Source organism: Peromyscus californicus, unplaced genomic scaffold, assembly GCF_007827085.1.
Source record: "Peromyscus californicus insignis strain IS unplaced genomic scaffold, ASM782708v3 Scaffold_19__1_contigs__length_69161282, whole genome shotgun sequence".
Classification (NCBI taxonomy): Eukaryota; Metazoa; Chordata; class Mammalia; order Rodentia; family Cricetidae; genus Peromyscus; species Peromyscus californicus.
Window position 1 is genome coordinate 59,787,015 of NW_026294491.1, and position 23,592 is coordinate 59,810,606.

At 39.6% G+C, this 23,592-nt stretch overlaps 2 protein-coding genes across 4 annotated transcripts in view; one reads left to right on the forward strand and one right to left on the reverse strand.

Moving 5' to 3' along the window:
* Positions 1-23,592, forward strand: part of Supt3h (SPT3 homolog, SAGA and STAGA complex component) — a 355,460-nt gene that overhangs the window by 111,568 nt on the left and 220,300 nt on the right. The gene's annotated exons all lie outside the window — the stretch shown is intronic.
* LOC128114950 (putative uncharacterized protein ZNRD1-AS1) lies at positions 6,151-6,675 on the reverse strand. The gene has a single exon (XM_052745411.1). It carries the CDS (start codon positions 6,673-6,675, stop codon positions 6,151-6,153), a length of 525 nt encoding a protein of 174 aa, XP_052601371.1.

The following is a 23,592-nucleotide window of genomic DNA, read 5'->3' on the forward strand; positions in this document are numbered from 1 at the left end:
TGTCAGTTTTTAAGCCGGGCGGTGGTGGCGCACGCCTTTAATCCCAGCACTCGGGAGGCAGAGCCAGGCGGATCTCTGTGAGTTCGAGGCCAGCCTGGTCTCCAAATCGAGTTCCAGGAAAGGCGCAAAGCTACACAGAGAAACCCTGTCTCGGAAAAAAAAAAAAAAATGTCAGTTTTTAAATGAATTTCAAATTTGTGACTGAATTTGTAAAATTATTTATGACTTCAAACTTTCCTGATTATTGTGGATTTATATAAAACAAATTTTCTATTAAGCAATGGACACCCATATGAATGAAAGTTCTCTTCTTTTGGCTTCGTGTCTGTGGTTTCTCCTAACTGCACATGACTTGCACTCTGACTTTGCCTTCCCTGTCCCCTCCTTTCCCCATCTTTCCCCCTCTCCCTTACCCATACATCTTTACACTTCCTTCTCCCTGTTTTCCCACAGTGCCACAGGTCCAGCCTAGAGCCTCCCATATGATAGGCAAGCACCCCACCACTGAACTACATCCTTAACCCTATGTTTCCTTTTGAAAATAAGTGGTGGTGATGATCCCTTAATGAATCTTACCTGCTGAGTTTGAAAAATAGAATCATCAAAGGGTCTTCACAACTGTCAGCATAGTTTCTGTTTTTGTCCTGCTTGTAGGGTAAGTACTGCTGAGTCGTGAAAAGTTGGCCTGGCCATGCAGACACTTTCCTTCAGTGCAACCATAGAGAATGCGTTTTCTTCAAACTTCAGCGTTGCTAATGTGTGTGCATCCATACTAGAAATCAGGGTTTTTAGTTTTGTGTTTTAAATATTACGAACAGTTTTATTTCTGATTGACAGTATATATAGTAGTTCACTTCTCCGCAGAAGATGGCTGCCTTAGGTTGATAACATCAGCTGTAATCTCAAAGTTGTTCAATTCTTTGTACATTTCATTCCTAGGACTAGCCATGTGAACATTTTAGAAATATCAAATCAGCAGAATATTGACAGAATTATACTTTTCTCATGTGAGAAAATCTTTGAAAATGCAGAAACATTTTTTTCTGAATTCTGAAGAACACTTTATTTAAATAACCAATTAATAAGTTTAAAACAAAACAAAGCCTTACTTAATCATCCTTGGGATGCTAACTTGAATTATATTAACTTTACCCTTTATGAAAAGATTCAAATTTACTCATCACATTAAAAAAAAAAAGTTTGCCGGGCGGTGGTGGCGCACGCCTTTAATCCCAGCACTCGGGAGGCAGAGCAGGCGGATCTCTGTGAGTTCGAGGCCAGCCTGGTCTACAGAGCGAGATCCAGGACAGGGACCAAAACCACACAGAGAAACCCTGTCTCGAAAAACCAAAAAAAAAAAAAAAAGTTTATTTTTCAAAGTGTGAGTATGTGTGTGTGTGTGTGTGTGTGTGTGTGTGTGTGTGTGTGTGTGTTTGAGCACAGGTGCCCACAGAGGTCAGAGACATTGTATCTTCTTGGAGCTAGAGTTACATGAGTTTGTAAACAGCCCAGTGTGGGTACTGAGAACTGTACTCAGATCTTCTGGAAGAATAGTGAGTGTTCCTAACTCTCTCCAGCTCCTTAATCTTACTTTTTAAAAATGTTAACCAGGTTTCTGTGGTCCAGCTATCTATTCTCATTTTAAAGCACTATTCACATAGTCATATTTTTAGCTTTCCATAGAGTTTTGTTTGGATAAATCAGCATGTGATGGGAATGTCATCTCCCCTATAAGCCTTGATTTTTTCCCCCTCACCAAGTCAGTATTAGAAGCAAGATCTCTAATGCCAGACTCAGAACCTGAACCTCTCCTGTAGCCAGAGCACAAAGCACCCATGTGAGTAGCTGCAAAAGGTGTGAGACAAATGTGTTCCAGGAAACTGAAAGGCCTTGGTGGATAGGAGCACTGAGCCAGGAGTCACCGCTGGTTTTGTGCAGCACCTGGCAGTGAACCTTTTTAGCCTTTTTTTTTTTGTTGCTCTCTTGGACAGGCCAGTCCTGCTGATGTCATTTTTCTCAGGAGAATTAGTGAGTATGTAAGAAGTACAATAATGCATGTTAAAGACATGCAGGTATCAAGTCTGAGGACACCAATTTCAGAAGCTCAGTCATTTGCTAATTGTTTTCTCACAACCTTCATGTTCTGTGATATCATGAGCACTAGGCCTGCATGCTACAGAGTGTTCTCCTGCTTCTTCTAGGAATAAGGACATGCAGAGCTTATGATCTCACGAGCACTGGGCCTTCATGCTATGGGAGCGTTCTCCTGCTTCTGTTGGGGGCAGTGACATGCAGAGTTTTAAATTGGTCCTAACACAGAATTCATGCTTTGATAACACTGTTTCGTTATAAAATTTGAATATAGGTAACTTTTTTCATTACAAAATGCCCACATTTGTTTTGCTGTCATAGACTTCAGTCATTAGTACAGTTTTATGTTGCAGAAAAACCCTTCCCCTGCACTCATCCTCCATTGCTGCTTGTCCCTCCTCCAGTGTCAGAGCTGGTGAACCGGCATTTATCATTACTGTTTAAAACCACAGCTTGCATTAGGAGTTGGACTCCAGTTCACAGTCTGTGGGCTTGGACAGATGTCTGTAGTGATGTATCCACGATGAGAGTGTAGTATAGATAGTTTGATTACTTTAGCAATATTTGTGCTCCACTTAGACCACTTCCTTCCCCTCTGAATTCTTAGCAGCCGTTCTTTGTAATTTCTACATACCTTTGCCTTTCCAGAGTCTCATAGCTTTAGTCATATACTCGATCATATTTTCATGTGTGGTGGCTCGTTTTTTAGTCAACTTGACACAAGTTGGCTTTCATCTGGGAAGAGGGAACGTCAATTAAGAAAATGCCTCCATTATATTGACATGTGGGTAGGTCTATGGGGTATTTTTAAGTTTTATATTCCTTATGGTAAGTGCCAAGAAATTTGACTGCTGAGTTGTATAGTAACAGTGCATTTACTTTTCTTTCAAGTGCATAGCAAACATATTGTAAAGGTTTATTGATAATTGTTTTTCTGTGTCACAGCCTGGTGTGGGTTGCATTAGTACTTTGTATATTGATCTTCTCTGATGCTTCGGTTATCCATCATCTAAAATTTGCTTGCTTCAGAGGAGGACATTCAAAACCTGCTAGCTCTACTGGATTGAATACCGCTGTATGTTGACTGCATTAAAAACAACAGTCATCCTGTCTGACCATGGTTTACACCCCTGCATCTGCCTCTCCTTATTACCCTCTTCTTTCCCCTCTGGCCTCTACCAGCCGCTGTTCTTTCTGCTTGTCTGGTCTCTGAATTAAGCCTATTTATATTCTGTATGTGGTGCTTTGTCTTTTCTCAGCCTGGCTTATTTCACCCATGTTGCTATAAATGATAAGATTTTTGTCATTTTGTGTGCCTTCACGGTAAACTGTACCAGCTTGTTTTCATTCTCAGTTCCCTAATTGCACTCACTGACCATTTTTTCAGATATGTATTTGCCATTGTGCATCTTTTTTTCTTTTTCTTTTCTTTGAGACAGCTCGCTATGTAGCCCTGGCTAGCCCAGAACATGTAGACTAGGCTTCCCTTTCAAAACCACAGAGATCTGCCTGACTCTGCTGGGACTAAAGGTCCCAAGTGCTGGCACTAAAAAGGTCACTGCCACAACAGACTTCATAGATGTCTCTTCTAATGAGTCTCTTTGGCCTCTAGTTAGTTGAAGTTTTTCTCATTGAGTTGTGAGAGTTATTTGGTTATTTTCATGTCCTTTATCAGATGGTAAGAAAGTCAGTGGTTTATCTTCTCTTAAAATACTTGGTTGGTTTTTTGTTTGTTTGTTTTTCAAGACAGGGTTTCTCTGTGTAGTTTTGGTGCCTGCCCTGGATCTCGCTCTGTAGACCAGGCTGGCCTCGAACTCACAGAGATTCACCTGGCTCTGCTTCCTGAGTGCTGGGATTAAAGGCGTGTGCCACTGCTGCCTGACTGGAACAGTTACTTTGTAAAAAGAAAATATTTGGAGTCATAGTTTGAAGATTCCAATCCAAGATGAGCCACCACTGCCCGGCTAATACTTAGTTTTTTAATCTTATCTTACTGCCTAAATTTTTCAGATCTGTTTTTATTCTTTCTTGAAGATATACCCCCAAATCAATACAATTGTCCAAATGAGAGAAAGATCAGAAATCTTTGCTTTTTTTTTTTTTTTTTTTTGGTTTTTCGAGACAGGGTTTCTCTGTGCAGCTTTGCGCCTTTCCTGGAACTCACTTGGTAGCCCAGGCTGGCCTCGAACTCACAGAAATTCACCTGGCTCTGCCTCCCGAGTGCTGGGATTAAAGGCGTGCGCCACCACCGCCCAGCTGTTTTTTTTCCTTCATATATTTTAGCAGGAAAGTTTGTTTGTAGAGATTAAATATATAAAAGTACTCCTGAAAATTAATAGGTCAGACTTGAAGGTATTTAGTGTGTTTGACATCAAGAAACTTTGCATTCGACTTGCTTGATTTCTTTGGGTGAAAATGGAATTCTTCAGTCAGTTATTCAATATTTAAAATGCCATTCCCCAAGCTGTTCCTGAAATTGGACTATTTTTTCAAGAAATGTGCAGAATTTTTTTAATCCATTGTGTTTTTATGTATTGTCTTGGCCCATTTTGAGGAATACCTCATACTATAAATTATTACTTAAGGACTTTTTAATATCTATTAAAACTCTAAAGTCCCCATCTATTCCATTTGTTTCATGCAAGAGGTTAAGTTCTTTAAAACAAAACCTGTTCTTTGGTTAAAACAAAACAAAACAAAACAAAACTTCTAGAACTTTACCAGCGTCTTATGCAGAGCAGCAGTAGGAAGTGAGGCCAAAAGGCCACATGATGTGGGAAATTCTTGGCCTCCTGCCACAGGGGAGGTGTGTTAAAAAGTTTAAATTTTTTTCTGTGGTAATTTTTTCAGAAAAATATTTCCAATTCCCTACATGTTGAAAGTGGTCATTTGTGTTCTCTGTACTATGAGACACAAAAAAGCAATGGGTTGGTACTTAATGGTTTCTAATCAGAATAAAATCATTGTGATATTCATTTGTAGAAAGAGGTCTCAAAGTCTGATTTTTGGTTTATTTTGTAAATAAACTCTCCTGGAAAGAGCATTGTTTGTGTTGGTACTGGTGACTCCTCCGCTTTCCTTTCCTCAGCTTCCACCAGTGAACATAGCTCTGGGTGGTCTGCCGGGGGCATGTACCAAATCTTTGCCTCTTTTGACAGACAGCTCCCGCCCTGCTATTACCCCACCCACCACCTCAGCTTCCTTTGTAAAACTGGTCAAATGAATATGATTGCTCATGTACTCTTGTGAGGCTTGCCTTTTGAGAGTGCTGGGTTAGTGAAATCTTTATCATGTTTGATTAGTTGAAATAATCTGAAATATATTCATATTAAAATCACATTATTTACATTTTAAAGACCATTTCATAGGATTTGTTTCTAACTTAAGATTCTGAATTTTTCATACCCGTCTATAATTTATGTAAAGGACAGAGGAGAAGTGCCTTTCTTTTGGCCTTTACCTTGTTCTTAAAGCATTTTGTGCATGTGGATGTTGTAGTTTAAATTTTATCTGTCTTCCTGAATCCCCTTACATATGTATTCTTTTTCCTGGACTGGTTTGTGTTTGTTGTCCTATGCACCTACAATGCATAACTCCAAAGTGTAGGCGACTACTGAGGATGGTTTGTGCTTTGGTTTTTAAGAAACTTTCTTAAAAGAAAGGTATAATATGGAGAATAAAGTTAATTTTAAATTCCTTTTTAAAAAAATACTTTATGTGTATGAGTGTTTTGCCTGCATACATGTCTGTGCACTGGAATACCTGGTGCATGTGGAGGCCAGAAGAGAGTGTCAGGTCCCTTGGAACTGGAGTTACAGATGGTTGTGAGCTGCCACGTGGGTGCTGGGAATTGAACCTAGATCCTCTGCAAGAGCAGCCGGTGCTCCTAACCACTGAGCCATCTCTCTATCCCTTCTAGCATCATGAGGAAGATGGGTTGTCAGCGTTACTGTATAATCTCCAAGTGACACAGTACTTCTAAAAGTCTTTATTACTTCCCATTACGTTGTTTTTTTGTTTTTTTGTTTTTTTTTTTTTCCCACAAGAAGCCCTGAAATTTTACTGATCTTTGATGTTTCGTACATGACTTTTGAAAAAGGGTGGCAAGGCCAGGAATTTCTTTTGGCGAGGCTTTATAACCGTTTTCACTTGCTCTCCCACCTGAGACTTCTCGATCAGACTTTCCAACTTAATTAGACTCTTACTTTGGAGTTCCAGAAGCGGGTGTGGGTTAGCCCTTTCAAAGTCCTTCACCTCCTTCTTCACTCTCTCGAGCTTCTCTAGTGTAGGGAACTGGTCCTGGCTTCTCCTCAGGAGTCTCTCCTTGAGCCTCTGCTCTATCAGTTCCCGCCCTCGGAGCATGCGCTCCTGGTGGTCTTGGATTTGCACCTGTTCCCTCTTCTTGACCTGCTGCCGTCTTTGTGCTGTCTGGCCATCGTGCACAATTCTCGGTAGCCTTTCACCAGGGAAAAGTCTACACAGTCTGCTCCTGAACTCTCGGGCCTGGCCTGTGCGGTGAGCTTGCCTTTCTGTCTGTGTCCTCTCTTTCCCGGGTACCCAACAGTAGCGTTTGCGCCCCTCCATGCTCCGTGGCTGCCGTCCTGGTTTCACTGCCCGTGTCTTTCCCCCTCATCGTTTCCACTGTTCTTTCTTCATGGTAAGACTGCTTTGGCAAGCTGATAGTCAAGAGAACAGGCTTACTCTCCGATGCTTTATATTCCTCTGGTCACTCAAGTGACCAAGTGCCTTGAGCTGTTGTATGTACGCTACCTAGATTCCCGAGTCAGGAACCTTCACCGGTCAAGACTTCTGTTCACCAACTGGTACCTTTAGATGTGTTTGTCACGCCAAAACCTTCCACATGCTCAGAATTCCTCCCAAAGAAGATGAGGGAGGTTAGCTTATGCAGAGTGGCCACAAAAGGTAATGAGGCCCAAGGGTGCCGAAGAATGTGTGTGTAATTTTGATTCTAGCCACTGCGCAGCTGCAAAGGCAACACAGCGTCAGGAACGGTGGGAGTTGTAGTTCTCTTACTCCAAAGGCTTCAGAATCAGTATTCAGGGAAGTTAGCAAAGTGGTGTCTGTGTTCCTCTCACTTCCTGTTGGTAGATCTTGTAGGGTGTGAGACACAAGTGAAGAAATATTCCGGGAGGGGGTCCGAGCTGGAAAAGCAGCCAGAGACCTTGTACTACTACTCCTTGAACTGATAAGACATCACAATGCCTGGCTGAAAATGCCATGGCAACCCAGACCTTTCTTTCTGAGAGGTTCTGCTCCCTCCGGAAGCTCTCAGATGAAGTTTGCCGTTCTCCCACTATTTTTAAAGACCAAAATTTGTTTTTATACAATACAGTTTCATTGGTAAACAACACAAATGATCTCTCATCTATTTTTATAAAAGTTCTTTCAGTTGGTCTTGGTGGCACTGGCCTGTAGTATCCCCAGACGAGAATTGCCCGAGCCTAGATAGTAAGACCCCCTCTTAAAATTAAAGGGGAAAATGTTCTGAGAAAATAGCAGTGATCTAGCTATCTTAAAGCATTTATTATTCAGTGACCGTGTTTCCCCAGATAACAGAACAGTGATTGCAGTGACTTGTGTTCACAGTGACTTGTGTTCACAATACCTGTAAAAATAGATGCCATGGCTTCAGGTGTCAGCATTAGGCAAAAGCTGCTACCACAGAAGAAAGCTGGACCATGGTCAGGCCTTCTGGAGTTCCCTCTCCAGCCTCTCCTTACAAATATTTTCATGCTCTTACTCAGTTTCTACTAATACATCTCTTCTGAGATCACTTCCCTACAGCTCTAGCTTGCCCTTTCTCATCTGGTTTTGTTCAACTTCAGTGTACTTACTCCTGCCTGTGCTAAAAACTTGTATTTTTTGTGAATATAAAAGTGTTGTAAAAAAAATAAGAAAATAAGTTATTTTCTTATAAGCTCTTCTTTATAAGCAGTAGAAATAGTGGTGACTCCTTTAGGATCCGTCATTCCAAACAGGGGTGCATTCAATCCTGTCATTAAACACTGTCCATTCCTCTTGACAGCATTAGCTGAAGGACTCCAAGGCATAAAAATCTAGTAGAGTATAAGAAAGGAAGGTAGAGGAAAAGGTAGCCTGAAGTCAGGAAATAAAAAGGAAGATTTATTCCCTGGGCCTTCAGGAATACAGCTATCACTGTGTTCTATCTCTAAGCCCACATTTATGTAGTCTCTGTCTAAAGCAGTTTCAGCAGATAAAGCAAACTTTCACCATTGGTCTTGAGCCCTTATGAAAATCCAATCCAGTTATTAGGATATGCTCATTAGGAACAAGCTGGTGAGGCCTTCACCCCAAATATTCAAATCCTAAAAACAATCTACTAGTCAGGTTGTGCTTGATATAATCTGTAGTATGAAATAATATTTGTAAACAGAAGTTTTTAATCATAGAAGTACTTCTCTGTTTGTCAAGGTAGACTCCTTATTTTTAGTACAGTCTGTGAAAAGTCTCCATATGGTCGGATAGGAGTTTGAGATCTGTCATAAGTAAGTTGCCCCAACGTACAATATCTTTTCTATTATTCACATCAGCTTCAAAGCCTGGCATTGTTGTCTTCCAAGATTTGTTAGTTTATGTAAAGAGCTTGTATATGAGGCTGTAGAGCCAAAAAGGTTGGTAAAAAAATCACCTGTCTTGTCTGGAAGCTCAGTCCTCAGTGAAAAGTTACATGTGCACACTCAAAGATAAGAACACATGTGCAATAAACAACTTTGATTAGATGCTTTGCTAGAAATGTTCCGTGTTTTAATAACTTAGTGTCATCGGGCACAGTGAGGAATAGACAGAGGGTGGTAGGGAGGGCAGAGAAAGAAAGAGTAAAGATATTTTCTGATCAACGCTGCTCTGTAGTTGACCATCTGTGATGTGTTCTCCTCTGAGGGAAGACTTCTGACCTCTCTCCGTATAGGCGCATAGGTGGCCCTCTGTGACTACACAGACCAAGTTCTCCCTCCTCCCTCAAATTTCAAGCCCTCATTGACAAGTTGTGGCTCATAGTAGACATTGGTTTAGAACTTTTAGAAAGAATGAAATCTTCATATGTGCTGCAGTGGGAGGGATGTCAGTGATAATAGTGCTCCCCAGAACCCTGACTGCACTTGGTAGTTCAGAGGTCAGCTCTGGAGCTACATAGACCCAGCTGGGTGAAATTCCATACTTACACATAAGCAATGCTACAGGTAATATGTTGGAAAGTAGATAGAGATGTCTACAAGGCATGTAGCACAGTGCCTGTTACCAGCTCACTAGTACTTGCTCTTTATCAATAAATGAGTCTTACATTGTATATGTAATTGCAAAAATTTAATGGTTTAGTAAATGTTACTTCAGCGCTAAATTTGTGCTTAAAAAGTTGTTCCATTTAAGTTTATAGACATAGTATTTTCAATAGCAACCACAAATTTAAATATATGTGAAGAAGTAAGAATTAAAAACATTCTTATTTTGGTAAACAGATATTAAACTGTTTTTGTAAGAAATCTACCAGGAATTTACCCACAATTCCTTAGTTTGTGGCATCAGGAGAGCGGCGGCCTTCATTTGTTTAGAAGTTCCTTCTCCAGTACTTGGAAATCTTTATGCTTTGTGTAAATTATGTTTCTTCACTGCTTTCTCTGGCAGCTTCTCTGGTGATTTTTGATCACATCTTTTATCTTTTGAACAATTGCTAATTTGGTCTCTCAAGTACTGTTTGTGTGCCTTATTTGGGGGGTTTATCTTCACTTTTTTGTTGCTTTGGGGGAAACATATTGGGTCCATATGTAATCATAAAATAACTATAATCCCTAGTTTGAGGAAGTTTATAATCTGAAATACCATCAGTATATAAGCATACAAAGGTAATATAGGAATGATATCCACAGGCAATGCAAATGAGAAAATAAATACATATAAGTAACTCTACTCCACTGGAGTCCCATCTTTACAAAAGTGAAATGTTTATGATTACATTACCAGGAAGGGACAGTTTAATGAAGTTTCTAAGTTTTATGATGCTGACATATTGGTATTACATGATATTATAATCTTTTATCAACCCTGAAGTGACTTACTGTTCAAATTGGGGACACTGGTTTGAAAGGTCCTCTTCAGTCATAAGCCATAAAAATGCCATGGTGGTTTTGGGGTTTTGGCTAAAAATAGCCTGTGCTGATTCTGTGTAGGTGTGCTTACCATATTTGTTTATATTTGCTCAGTGTTGGTACTGCCTTTATTTCCAACAATTTTTTTTCTTAAGTATATTTATGTCTTGTTTCTGTGTGAAATTCTGAGCAAACAAAACTGAAGATGTAAAATCGCACACAGTTTACAATATTATATAAGGTGTCTGTTTTAGAAAGAAAAGGCCAGTATCGTGGCCGGTCCTTTCATCGTTTTCTACTAAATTAGAGTCCTTAGTGTAAAAACTTGCTGCTGTTTTCATCGTCTTAAAGCTCATGATTGAGTCTAATATACATAAAAATACTTCAGAAATCTGTACAGCAATAGCTAATGCATATGTAATACTTAATATTTACAGAACATTGTGAGGACAGGATATTCTGTCTTTTTAGTTTGTATGGTTTTATTTAAATATAAAATGTGCTTATGAACCATCTATTAATTTTTTTAAAATTTTGAATTCATTATTATCTTAGTGTTTGTATAGTGTGTGTGTGTGTGTGTGTGTGTGTGTGTGTGTGTGTGTGTGTGTTTGTGTGTGTGTGTTATGGAGCACATGTCAGGGGACATCATAGGTTCTAGATATTGATCTCAGTCCATCAGGCTTACCAGCCCTATTCCTTTTTAGCCCTGCATGGAGATTGGTGACTCTCCTGGTTACTTCGGCTGGTCTTTCCACCATAGTGCATTCTTAGCACAATAAGATGTATGATTTGACAGACTAGGCTCTTGTAGGACCCTGTGCCCTTGTTGTCTTGGGACTCCCGTTATCAATGCTGTGCGTTAGATCTGACCTTGAATTTCTCCACACCCTTAGGATGCTCCTGGGTTTCTTGCACTTCCCTTAATGTTGACATACCATATCAGCATGACTGATGCCAGATGAACCAGCTCAGACCTCACAAGATGTCAGACAACTGCCATGATCCTGTGTAGAAGGCAGCTCCCACTTCCTTATGCAGTACCAAGGAAGGAGATCTTACTTAAGATTTCAAGGATGTCTGGATCTTAAAATTACTTTTCATCAATTGGACTCATGACATTTTATACACTATCCATTTTTTAAAAGAAAATTAAAATAAGTTATAGCATCATTCTAATGTTAACGGAAATAACAACTGTGGGATTCCTGGGGAAATGCTGGGCCCTATGGAAATGAAAGTAACTGTAGGATTATTGTTAAGTAAAATCAAATGACCCTGTTATTGAAAGACAGAAGTAGGTGAGAATATCAGGTCCTGGAGTCTATTACTTACTTATTGGAAGGAGCAGAATTGGAATCATTAAGTCAAATGTGGGTTTCGTTAGAGAAGATAGTACATCTTATTTTTTAGCAAGGAGGAGGCATGGCAGGGTCAGCAGAAAGGAGGAAATGGCAATAGCAGTGTGGTCTTCTTGAGCAGTTGCCAGATTCAGGGTTTTAAAGGAAAATAAAATAAAATTCAGCAGTCTGGGCAACACAGTGAGATCACCATCTCCAAAATAAATGAGTTAAAGAAAAAAAATAGTTCTACAAAATCAGAGCTTGTCTGGAGCTCCCAGAGCACAGAGGTAGCAGACACCAAATGGGTGCTTCATAAATGCTGTGAATGGAAGCCAGAAGAGGGCATGGATCCCGTAGGACTTGAGTTACAGACTTTGGTAACTGCCATATGGGTGCTGGGAATCAAACCCAGGTCCGCCAGAAAGCAGCCAGTGTTCCACTGCTCAGCCATCTCTCCAGACCTTAAATATGGTCAGTTCTTATTATGTGTTATAAGAGCTCTGAGATTGCCACAGATGCTGTTAGCAAATAATGACTTGTTGCTGCTAGGAAAATATGTACCTAAGCATCCATGGGTGAATTATAATCTTAAATCCTAAAGACAATTAATCCTAGTAGATTCTGTTTCCTTACGAACAGCGGCAACAACAAACTGGGATTCAGGGTGCTAATGGACTTCCGAGGCTGCAGTCTCCAGCTGGATTCTGAGTTAAAGCCACTTGCTGTCTACTGGCTGCCCACTGTGCTCTCTGTGTTTGCTGCTTCTCCTCCAGTGGCCAGACCCACCAAGGCGGGAGGAGGGAGGAAGAATTTCGTTGGCTCAGAATTGGAGCCCAATCTTGGTGGAGAAGACATGATGAAGATGGGGGAATGCCTTTAGCTGTGGCAGCAGGACCGTCAGGCTCCTTGCTCACAATCTTGGTGGCTCTAGAAGCAACAAGAAAGCAGGCAGTGGGGCAGCGCTGGGCTGTAGGACCTTGCTTCCTGCCCTCCCCTGCCATGATTGGCTTCTTGCAAGTAGGTTGCATTTTCTAAAGGTTCCATAACCACCCCAAGCATGGAATAGCTACAAGCGGAAGAGCCTGGTGGGAGGGTATTTCCCAAGCAACCATGACTATCTTCTGGTCTCCACGTATGTGAGCTGAAGCAGGAGGCAGAGTATCCCCGCCGACTTCAGCCAAAGGAGAACTGCACATGGACAGCTCATTTTGTCCTCTTTTTGTTTCTTGTAATGATCCTGAACACTTGACATGTTACAAGCATGCGGTTTGCAGAGGCACAGCACATTGTTATAAACAAGGAGGATCAATAGTATGTATTTTTCTACTCCTGCCTAAGAGCTAGGGGTGTGTGTAGTTGATTGTAATTTGGGCTAAAAGAAGTAACTAAAATTTGATGGAAGGGCTTTTATTTTTCTTGATCGAAGTGACATGTCCCTAGAACTGCATGGTGCTTTCCACTGGTTCGATGTTTATTTCAGTTGAAATTGTCTTAGAAGTCCCAAAGAAGAAAAGAAGAGGAGGAAGAAGGCACATAATGGTGCTTAGATCAAAACAGCCAACGCCCCGCACGCATCTTAACTGGGAAAAATAACTCCCTCCATCCACACTTAAGTCGGAAAGGACTAAGCTTCCTCTGTTTTACAAATGCAAAGTTGATGGAGCCAGCACTCGGCTTTTGTGTGAATTCTTCTGGCTTTGGTTTATTTGAAAAGGAAAGTTGACTTTCCCTTTGGTAGTGGATTCTCTTCACCAGTCCACATGGTATTTTCTGTGTAAGACAGAAAGTTGTTGTAACTCGGTGTCTGCATGACCAGATTTGTGCTAAGCAAGGCTCAACACTTCAGGACAGTTTCATTTGATAACCACACTACAGCTAGTAGTGGAATACACTGTAGCAACTGGAGTTTGGCCTTGGTAGTCTGAGGTAATACAGAGCTTAGTAGGCTGTTTCACTTTATTCGGAGGTTTTCCCTAGAAAGGTTGAAAACATAGGGATTGGCACTCAAGGCCCATATCACTGACTGCTTTCAGTAGACAGTGTCTCCACTATCTGTGTTCTGTGACTTCATAGGTCATAAAGCAACCTGTGCTTCAGTTGTCCCTGTGCTCTCTATACACACACACCACACATACTATGCACACACACACCGCACATAAACACACAACATACATGCACACACATACCCCCCACAAAACACAGATGCACATAAACACACCACACAGATTAATACATATCACATATGTGTACACACATAACCCATACACACACACCACACATACAAACACATACCATACATTCAAATGCATACGTTCGTGTATATATGTATGTACACACATACATTGATCACACATACACCACACACATGTAGACACACACAATATATATGTAATATAACACACCTATCACCCTAATGCTGAGTAGGTGAAGTTGTAGAGCCGGCCCAGTTATCCTGGGCTACATCATGAGATGGAGGCCATCTGTCAGTTTATACCCTAAAGATTTCCGAGGATGGAAATGGTCTTTAGAATATATTCCAGCCCTTTACTCCCTGAGTTGTCAAATAATTTAATGTTTAAGTAAAATCTCCCTTTTTAAAATTAAGTCTGTTTCTTTGTTTTAAAAATTTATATATATATATATATATATATATATATATATATCGTATTACATATATACATATTTATGGGGCCAGAGATACCTCAGTGCATAAAGGTGTGTGTGGCCAAGGCTGCTGACCTGAGTTAAGCCCCTAGTTGCACGTGGTGGAAGGAGAGAGATGGTTCCTAAAAGTTGTATTGTCACCTCCACATGCATGACAAAGCATATCTGCACACATATACTCAAATAAATAAGAGTAAATCTAAGAAAAAGCAATGTAAAAAGTTGAGATATGATGTGGGTCAGGGTATAGCCAAGGCTATCCTTGAGCTCCTAATCTCCCTGCCCTCACCTCCTCAGTGCCAGGGCTACAGGTATGAGCATTGCATCATTTCTTTTCTTTTCTTTTTTTCTTTCTTTCTTTTTTTTTTTTTTGGTTTTTCTGAGACAGGGTTTCTCTGTGTAGCTTTGCGCCTTTCCTGGATCTCGCTCAGTAGACCAGCCTGGCCTCAAACTCACAGAGATCCACCTGCCTCTGCCTCCCGAGTGCTGGGGAGCACTGCATTTCTTACTTAATCTTCACTGTGTATAGAAAGTTCATTACTCTTATCATAATCAACTTACATATTATCACTTTATGAATCAACTTAATTTGCGTATTAATTTTTGTATGAATAAGTCTCATGATTCCCAGAGAAGAATGAGCATTGAAGGTTTTGGCATCTATTGTTGGCTTTGTCTCTTGAACTACCTAGACAAGATCTCAGCTAGATGGTCAAGCGTCTTCAAGTGAGAGTTCACTTCTTTTTGATTTTTATAGCCTCCTTCTATAGCATGGGGTCCTGTAAGAGGGACTTCTTATCTGTTCGATGAGTCAATTTATCACTGAGTTGGCTGTTAGGCTCTGTTGTTTGTTTCAATGAGTCTCATTAGCTTCCAGTCAAGTCACATAATCCATGGTTATTTTGCCAGTAACTCTCATCTTTTGCAAATCTGTGGTTGAAGACCATGCCTATTGATGGTAGGGTTGGCATTGAAGTTGCCCTCTTAAAGCAAATTAAGATGAAAAGGAAGTAATAGCTGTAATACTTAATTTTCCTGGTTTTGCTATAATATTTGAAGTAAATAAGCCAAACAGTAATAAATAGTAGTAGGAAATGGCATTGAACTGAGTATTAAATATGAAATAAGTATGTGCTTGTGTGGTACTCACATAATAATGTAGGTCTTTAGACCAGTACTTACGACAGGTCTTATGAACTGCTTTGGGGCCTGGAAGCAGAGTCAAGGTCATTTAAGACATTATGCTTTCAAGGAGCTTGAACCTCAGTAAAGCTATGTGCTTTATGTGGGTCCCGTGCAGTCTGTGGGAGACAAGGGAAGATGAAATTGACAGACCAACACTCTCAGAGTCTTCTGAGGCAGCTACCGTCAACTAAGAGTTAGTTTGTGTATATATTTGTGTGTGTGTGTGTGTATACAAGTTTTTATGTGTAGGTGTATGTGCATGTGTGTATGAGCCCTAGGTCGATGGTGGCTCTCTTTCTCAATCCCTTCTCTACCTTCTATGTAGTTTAATGATTCTATTTTATTTTATTATTTATTTATGTGTATGTGTTTGTACATGTGTGCATGTGCCCATGGAAGTCAGAACGGTGTGTCTGATCCTCTGGATCTGGAGTCATAGGCAGTCATAGCCTGACTTTTGGACCTGGATGCTGAGGATGTGAATTCAGGTCCTTCTGCCTTTACTGACAGAGCCATCTCCCCATCCCTCTCTACCAAGCATTTCTAGCGTGACTTTAAACTACTGTTCTTCTGAGGCCTCAGAGTCAATTTTTTAACCAAGTCTGAGTAATTGCTTTCTTCTGGACACCATCATTTATCAGCTAGTAGCCACTGCAGAGGCAGGGAAGTGCCTGTACTTGTTAGAGGGGTTCGTAGGGAACTGCTCACGGAGACCTGGAGTAGGAGCTGTGGAATGTAGATGTAGCCTGTGGAGCAATCACCTCTGTGCAGCACAGTTTGTTTGGTTCGCTTCCCAGGGCTTTTACTGTGTTTATTGCTTGTTTCCCTTGACACTTGAATTTCTTATTCTATTTTTCTCATTTCAGCATACAAATTGTACAGATTTTTTTAAAATGTCAATTCAGTATGCACTTCAGGCAGTTAGGAAACACCATAATTCACTTACATATAAAAATGTTTTTAGCAGCTAAAACAATATTTTCAGTTTCAGGTTTTGCTTCGCTTGCAGAATCTGTCTGTGTTATACTTGCTCATTTTCATGGAAAATTTTTATATCTCTCCACTTGAATCGTAGTGCTTATATTTTTGGTCATCTAATTTTAGACTACTCTCCAAAAATCACTTGCTCATACATTTGACACATTTTCTTTTTAACCCCAAAGCTCTGCTATGGTGCTGCTTTTCCAGTATCTGCTGCAGATCATTTGGTAAATCTCCTTGAATCGTCCAGAAACTTTTAATTGCCTCCTTGGGAGATCTGCTTCTTTCTAATAATTTTTAGAGTAAACTCTATTTTAGTTATTTTGTATTTAATTGATAAGAATATAAATATGAGTCACATCCCAATCTGCAAAATGACTGTGTAGCTGGAGTTTTCTCTCCGGGTCCCGCCAAGCCCCGGCAGTTCCTTAGCCCACTTATAAAATAAACATACAGACGCTTATATTATTTAAACTGCTTGGCCATTAGCTCAGGCCTATCATTGTCTAGTTCTTATTCTTATATTCAGCCCATTTTTATTAATCTATACTTTGCCACGTGGCTCATGACTTACTGGTACCTTACATCTTCCTTGTCCTGGCAGCGGCTGCAGTCCCTCTGCCTCGGCCTTCCACTTCCCCCAATTCTCTTCTCTTTGTCCTGCCTATACTTCCTGTCTGGCTACTGGCCAATCAGTGTTTTATTTATTAACACATTTGCCATACAGAACATCCCACAGCACTTCCCCTTTTCTTTTTTTTAAAAGGAAGGTTTTAACTTTTACATAGTAAAATTACAAATAACAAAACAATTATCAAGCAAGAATTATTTTAATATCTAGTCTATTTATAATAACTAGTCTATTTGGAAAAATTAAAGAAGATATCCTATCTATCTTATATTTGTGAGTCTAAGGTTTCATATCTAACATCTTTTATCATAACTAAGGAAAATTGTATCTAGCTTCAACTGCATCAAAGACCTCAGAAGGATGTAGTATTACCTGAGAAATGGGAGAAGGTTGCAAGCAACTTTCGGGAGTCTTGTAGAGTAGACAGAGACAGCTGGCAGCCTGGACAGTCATCTAAAGTTCTCTTGTAAAGTTGGGGCATCTGTCTTCAGCCCACAGGGCTAGAGTCTCTCAGTCACTTTTCTCAGTGTCCTGTAGAAAGTCTGGCAGTTTCCTCTGCGAAGCAGGAACCTGAAGGACCATTTTGCCAAACAAAGTTCAGTGGTTACCTTTTTATGGGTCCTGCATGTCCAGTCGATCAAGCAGTCTAGGCAAGAACAGTATCTTGCCCAAATGGCTATTTTTGTCAAGAAGATGATAAACTCCATATAGAGTGTCTTTGATGCCCATCCTCCTCTCTGAAGTAAATTGGTGCTGCCAGGAGCAGACATGTCTCACTGTCCAAAAAGCCTAAATTTTTAAAAATATTTTAAATGTCATATTCTGTAGGTCTTTGAAGTATTTGAAGATTACTTATCTATCTGAAATATATCTATGTATACCTAGAAGACTTAACTAACATGGCTACAAGTATGATTATCATAGATGACTAATTATTAATCTATTTCTTAATTATCCATTACAATTTTAAATGAGTTGTACAAACATAATACCTTAAACAAGAGTAGAAATACAGAACATCCCACAGCATTGCTGTTTAAGAGAAATGTACTAGTGTTCTTGTAAATGACCTTGGTTGTAACAACTGGGTTAATACGTTATTAATACTTTATGGTTTACAATAGCTTTTGTGATACTTCCTTTCAATTAATATTCTAAAGTTCTGTTTAATTTCTCCGATAACTATGCCATAATTGATTTTTTAGATCCAAACTTCTTTGATGTTGAGATTGTCAACCTTGATATACTTCTGTGTAATTTGGAAGTACCATCAGGTTTCTGCTTTTGGGAAAGATTGTTTTTTTCAAAAAATTCTGACATTGCCAAATTGAAATGTGTTAACATTCCACTCTCACAACTAAAACATCAAAATGAGGTGAGATCAAGACCAACCAATAGCAACCAAGGAAAAAGCAGTGAGGTGCTACCGGCATCTGGGTCTTGGTGCTCAGAGCCAAGAAAACATTTTAAAATTATCAACATTTTTCTTGTGTTTATTTTTTGATACAGGGTTTTATATAGCCCAGACTTTCTCTAAAATCACTATGTAGCCAAGGATAGCCTTGGAGGATTATAGGCCTTATACTACCATGTTCAGTTTTATGAGGTTCTAGGAACTGAACTCAGGATTTCATCCATGTTGGCAGCACTTACAATTGAACTGCATCCCCAGCCCTTTTACTTATTTTTTTAATTTTTTTTTACTATTTATTTGCTTATTTATATTCAAAATGGGTCCTGATGTATCCCAGGCTTGTCTTGAACTCTCTTTGAAACCGAAAATCGTCTTGAGCTTCTGATCCTCTTGCCTCCACCCACCAAGTGATGGCGTTACAGGCATGTGCGCCCACATTTGTTTGTTCAGTACTAGTGACCTAGGGTTTTCTGCATGCTAGACAAACATTCTAATAACTGAGCCTCATCCCGAGTCCTACAATTTCAAACTTATGATCGTGTCGCGTAGAAACTGTATATTATAGCCTCCTTAAAAGGTGGGATCTCAGGGCTGGACAGATGGTTTGGCAGTAAAGAGTGCTTTCTGTTCCTCCAGAGGACCTGAGTTTGGTTCTTATGACACCCATGTTGGCAGTTCACACCTGCCTATAACTCTAGCTCTGGGGGTTCTGATATCTTTATTCAGTCTATACAAGTACCTTCACACAACAGAGAGAGAGAGAGAGAAAGAGAGAGAGAGAGAGAGAGAGAGAGAGAGAGAGAGAGAGAGAGAGAGAGAGAGAGAGAGGAGGGAGGGAAGGAGGGAGGGAGAGATATAACATAAATCTTAGAAAAAGAGAGAGATGAACTCTTCTTGGTTTTAAACTAGTTATAACTAGTTATGACTCAAACTGCATAGCTCTGGCTGATCTCCATGATCCCACCCTCACAGAAAGCTTGGTATTTAAATGTTGGTTGAGGTTATGATGGCATTAAAACTTAAGACCACTACCTACCTGTATATAAGCTCCTTTCCCTGGGGCTATATTTTCTATCTGGGCCTTAGATCCTAGTAGTGCTGATTTTGGAGGAGTTAAATAGTTTGGAATTGTGACTTGGGAGATGTCATCTAAGCTGGTGCTTATGGATATGTCCAGTTGTAATCTCTTACTTCTGGAGAGGTTGTAATCAGTTTGTCTATTCCCAATGTTGTCATAACACCATGGAAAATGGTTCCTTTGCCAACCAGTCCTGCTTGATCCAGTCGGTCAGTGGAATAGCACACTATCCTTGTACAGTCAGGGCCTGGTCATTTGCAAATGTGACTGCAAACAAAACAACTTGATTGTCTCTTCAGTGTGACTGAGAAAATGTGAAGGTGGAGAAGGACAAGACTCCGTTCAACTTTATTTTTGACCCCCCCCCCCTCGTGGAATTTGGAATATAGCAAATAGTGATGGACAATCAGTCACCATCAAAGGGTTATTTCCTACCCTTTGGAGTTGTGTGCATTTGCCCTTCTTTCTTTGTGCTTCCCTTGTGAGCAAAACCCATTGACTAGCAGGGACTGTCTTCTGTGGGTAACTTGAAGTAGGGGGTCAGATGTCTTTTTCTCCTTATCTCCATATGCCAGCCAGCATGTGCTTTGGGGCACGTGTTCATATTAGGATCTGACCGTGGTTCTGCACTTTCATAATGAATTATAAGGGAGTCACTGTGGTGGGTCATAGAAATATTTCTGGATGCCTGCCATTTCTGTCCCATAGCAGTAAGCTGTACAAGAAGTGCCTGTAGGCCGCTACATGGATTGCCCTAATATCAGGCCATAGGCACCCCTTAACAAGATTCCAAAGATGTTAACTCTACACAGGTAATACTCTGCATTACTCTCAGGTCTTCTGAGATGGCTGTGGTCAGGCTGCAATTTATAACATGGCTGCAAACTGGCATTTCTTCTCCTGGATCCCAAGAGTCAATTTTATAGTCAGACACAGAAAATGCTGCCCAGAGACATTGTACTTTGTCAAGTTAAATATTATCCTATTTTAGAGGCAGTAGAGGCATGGATTAAAATTTGGGAAAACATGGCTTAATTAGGGGCTTTAAGTTGTAAAGCAGTTGTACTAAATAGCTTTGTGGAGTTTTAGAAACACAAATTTTAGAATGCTGATGATGATACAGAGTAAAGATCTTCAACATTGGCTGTACATTAAGACTGGTTTGAGTTGTAGTTTCTTTTCTGGGGCTCAGGTACTTCTGTGCCGTTAAGTGTGTGTGTGTCGGGGGGTAGGGATAACAAGGACTGCACAGAGCAAAAGTAGATAGTAAATAGAGTTTTGTTTTTAAATGTCTGCCTTGTAGGATAACACAACATTTCAGTCTTGATCCTGTATCATTAGTGTGCCTTTTCAAGTAGTCTGCCATTACTAAAGTCTTTACAGTGTACTATATAGACAGAGTAGGATTGTGTTGTCATCTAGGAGGGTGGAAGAAAGAAGAGTAAGGCTTCCACCAATACTTTTAGTCAGAAAAGCTGTTTCTGCCTGATGCTTGCATGGCCTGGGAAATTTCTGGATATTTCATTTAAGCCCCTAGTGTTTTTCTCATTAAATCAACAGAGATCACTTATGAATGGCATTGCCAAATTCTTGTGTGTTTGTATTTGAACATGTGTATGTGTGTTTGTGCAAGTGTCCATGTATGTCTATTACATATGTGTGGAAGCCAGAGCAAACCATCGGTGCTGTTTCTCAGCAGCTGTCCACCTTTTTTTAAGATAGAATCTCTCACTTGCACAGAGCTAGCCAAGTAGATAAGGCTAGACCAGATTGGTTGGACAGCCAGCCCCAGGGATCTGCCTGTCTTTGCCTCCTTAGTATTATGATTACAGTGCAGGCCACCTACCCAGAAAACTCAGGTCCACCAACTTTCAAGGCAAACACTTTGATGGTTGTTACATTCTTTAAATACTTTTAAAAGATAATTTAACTATAGTATCTGAATTAGCATTATTTTCACTGAGACCATGGGAATAATGCCATTAATTTTGGAATTTATTAAAAAAAGTTAAATCATAAAACAATATAAAGTATCTTTAGAAGTTACTATAAAAATTAAACTTTTCAAAAATAAAGAAAACTAAAAACAATTCCTATCACTCTACGTATTTAAGAGAAAGGCAAGCTTTTTAATAAATATGTATTTCCTTTGTTTTTAATTTCTGTAACATAATTAAAACATTTTCTTTTTTGTACTGATAGAAAGCATTACTAATTTCCTACCAAAGTTGATATTGACTTATAGATATATAAGTATAGAAGCAAGTATAGAACCAAGAGATATTCTTTTCTCTATTTTCATTTCGATCCCCCCTTTGGTCTGGTTTTTACAGGATATGTCTGGCTGTGTAGCCCAGCTACCCTTGAACTTATGATTCTCTTGTGATCTCCTTCCTTCAGCCTTTATTGTTCTGTGATTTCAAGCATGCACCACCAAGGTGAGCTACAGGAACTTTTTGAAATCACATTCAACCTTGTAAGCATTAGAGGAACAAAAGGAACTCAGAATGGTTGTGTTGTGAAACTCATGATCTTGAGTCTGTCTCTTTAAATGAAGTTATCCTAAGAAGGGTTTGCCTTGAGCCTTTTGACCATTCTAGGACACAGCGTTTTGTTAGTTAAAAAACACTATACAAATGTTGAGGATGTCCGTGTGCCATTAGGGGATTGAAAGCCTTTTGTCATCCTGTGATAAGAACAAAACCAGGTGGCTCTGTTCTGTGGCTTAGGATGTGGGTTTCTTTGGTTGTGCTAGTCTTAGACACCGAGGAAAACAAGTTATGTATGCAAATAGTGTGGACTGTTGTTTTTAAAGCTCCGTGTGGCTTCAGAGCATAACTGCTGCTCCTGGAATCTCTAGTATCGTTCCTGTGTGTTTGTAATTCTCTGTATTAGAGAGTCATGAGGATGAATTACCAATCTATTGCCTCACCTTATAAATCTGTTACTTTAAACAATATATTTTAAAATCTCATCATTGATAACTTTTTCTTAATTGTGTAGTGTCTTTATAATTATATAAATGAAGTATTTTGTATTATCATATATGAACAAGACATTATTGAGTAATGTGTGAAGTTGAATACATGTGTATATGAGATTACTTTTATCCTTGTTCATTTGAATGTCAGATAAATCATTTGCTGTAAAATGTGTATTTCAGAACTGGGAATTTACAATCTCATGGGTAGAATGCTCAGTCATATATATGTGGTGTTCATTAGGAACAGCTCCTAAAAAGCACTCTCAATTAATTATTAATAATGCAAAACTGATTTTTTTCTGTCTTTATGAGAAAACTTTGTTTTTTATATATGTATAGAAGTTGGAAAGAACCACCTTAGTCATAGATTCTAATCAGCCCAATAAGGTTCTATTTTTAGCTTATTTGTTTTATTTTAGTTTTGGTGTGCTGGTCTTTTCAGTCACCTGTTTTCTGTTTTAAAATGCCCTGACCTCTACTTCCAAATCATATAGCTCAAGCACTACCTTCTCCATAGGAAACATTTATTGACTGTCCATATACCAGGCATTGCACATGCTAACTGTCTTAAAAAAAAATTATTTTATTTCTAGTTGTTGGGGGTGGGGTCATGTGCATAAGAATGCAGGTACACAAAGAAGACAGAAGAATGTGTTGGATCCCCTGGAACTAGAGTTTCAGGAGGTTGTGAGCTGCCTAATGTAGTTGCTTGGTACTGAACTTGGGTCCTCTGCAGAATGTGATTTTAGCCTCTGAGCCATCTCTCTGGCTGCCAGAGTTACCAAAGACATTCTTTAAAGTTTTCTTTTTTTTTTTTTTTTTTTTGTTTTCAGTTGGTTTTTTTGGGACAGTGTCTTTCTGTGTGTCATTAACAGCCCTGGAACTGATAGGTATACCAGCTGGCCTTGAATCCACAGAGAGTTTCCTACTTTTTCCTTCTACGTGCTGGGGTAAAAGGTGTGGCCCACTCAACCCGTTTTTAGTCATTTTTACTTTTAAAGTAACAGTCATTAAGCATTATCATTTAGTCCTTTTGTTTCTAGAAGTTCCATAATCTCTGATCTATAGTAGATGTGAATGGATATTGCATGTATATTTT

Excerpts from the sequence above, each read along its gene's own strand:
- LOC128114950 (XM_052745411.1), bottom strand. The coding sequence starts at position 6,675 with ATGGAGGGGCGCAAACGCTACTGTTGGGTACCCGGGAAAGAGAGGACA.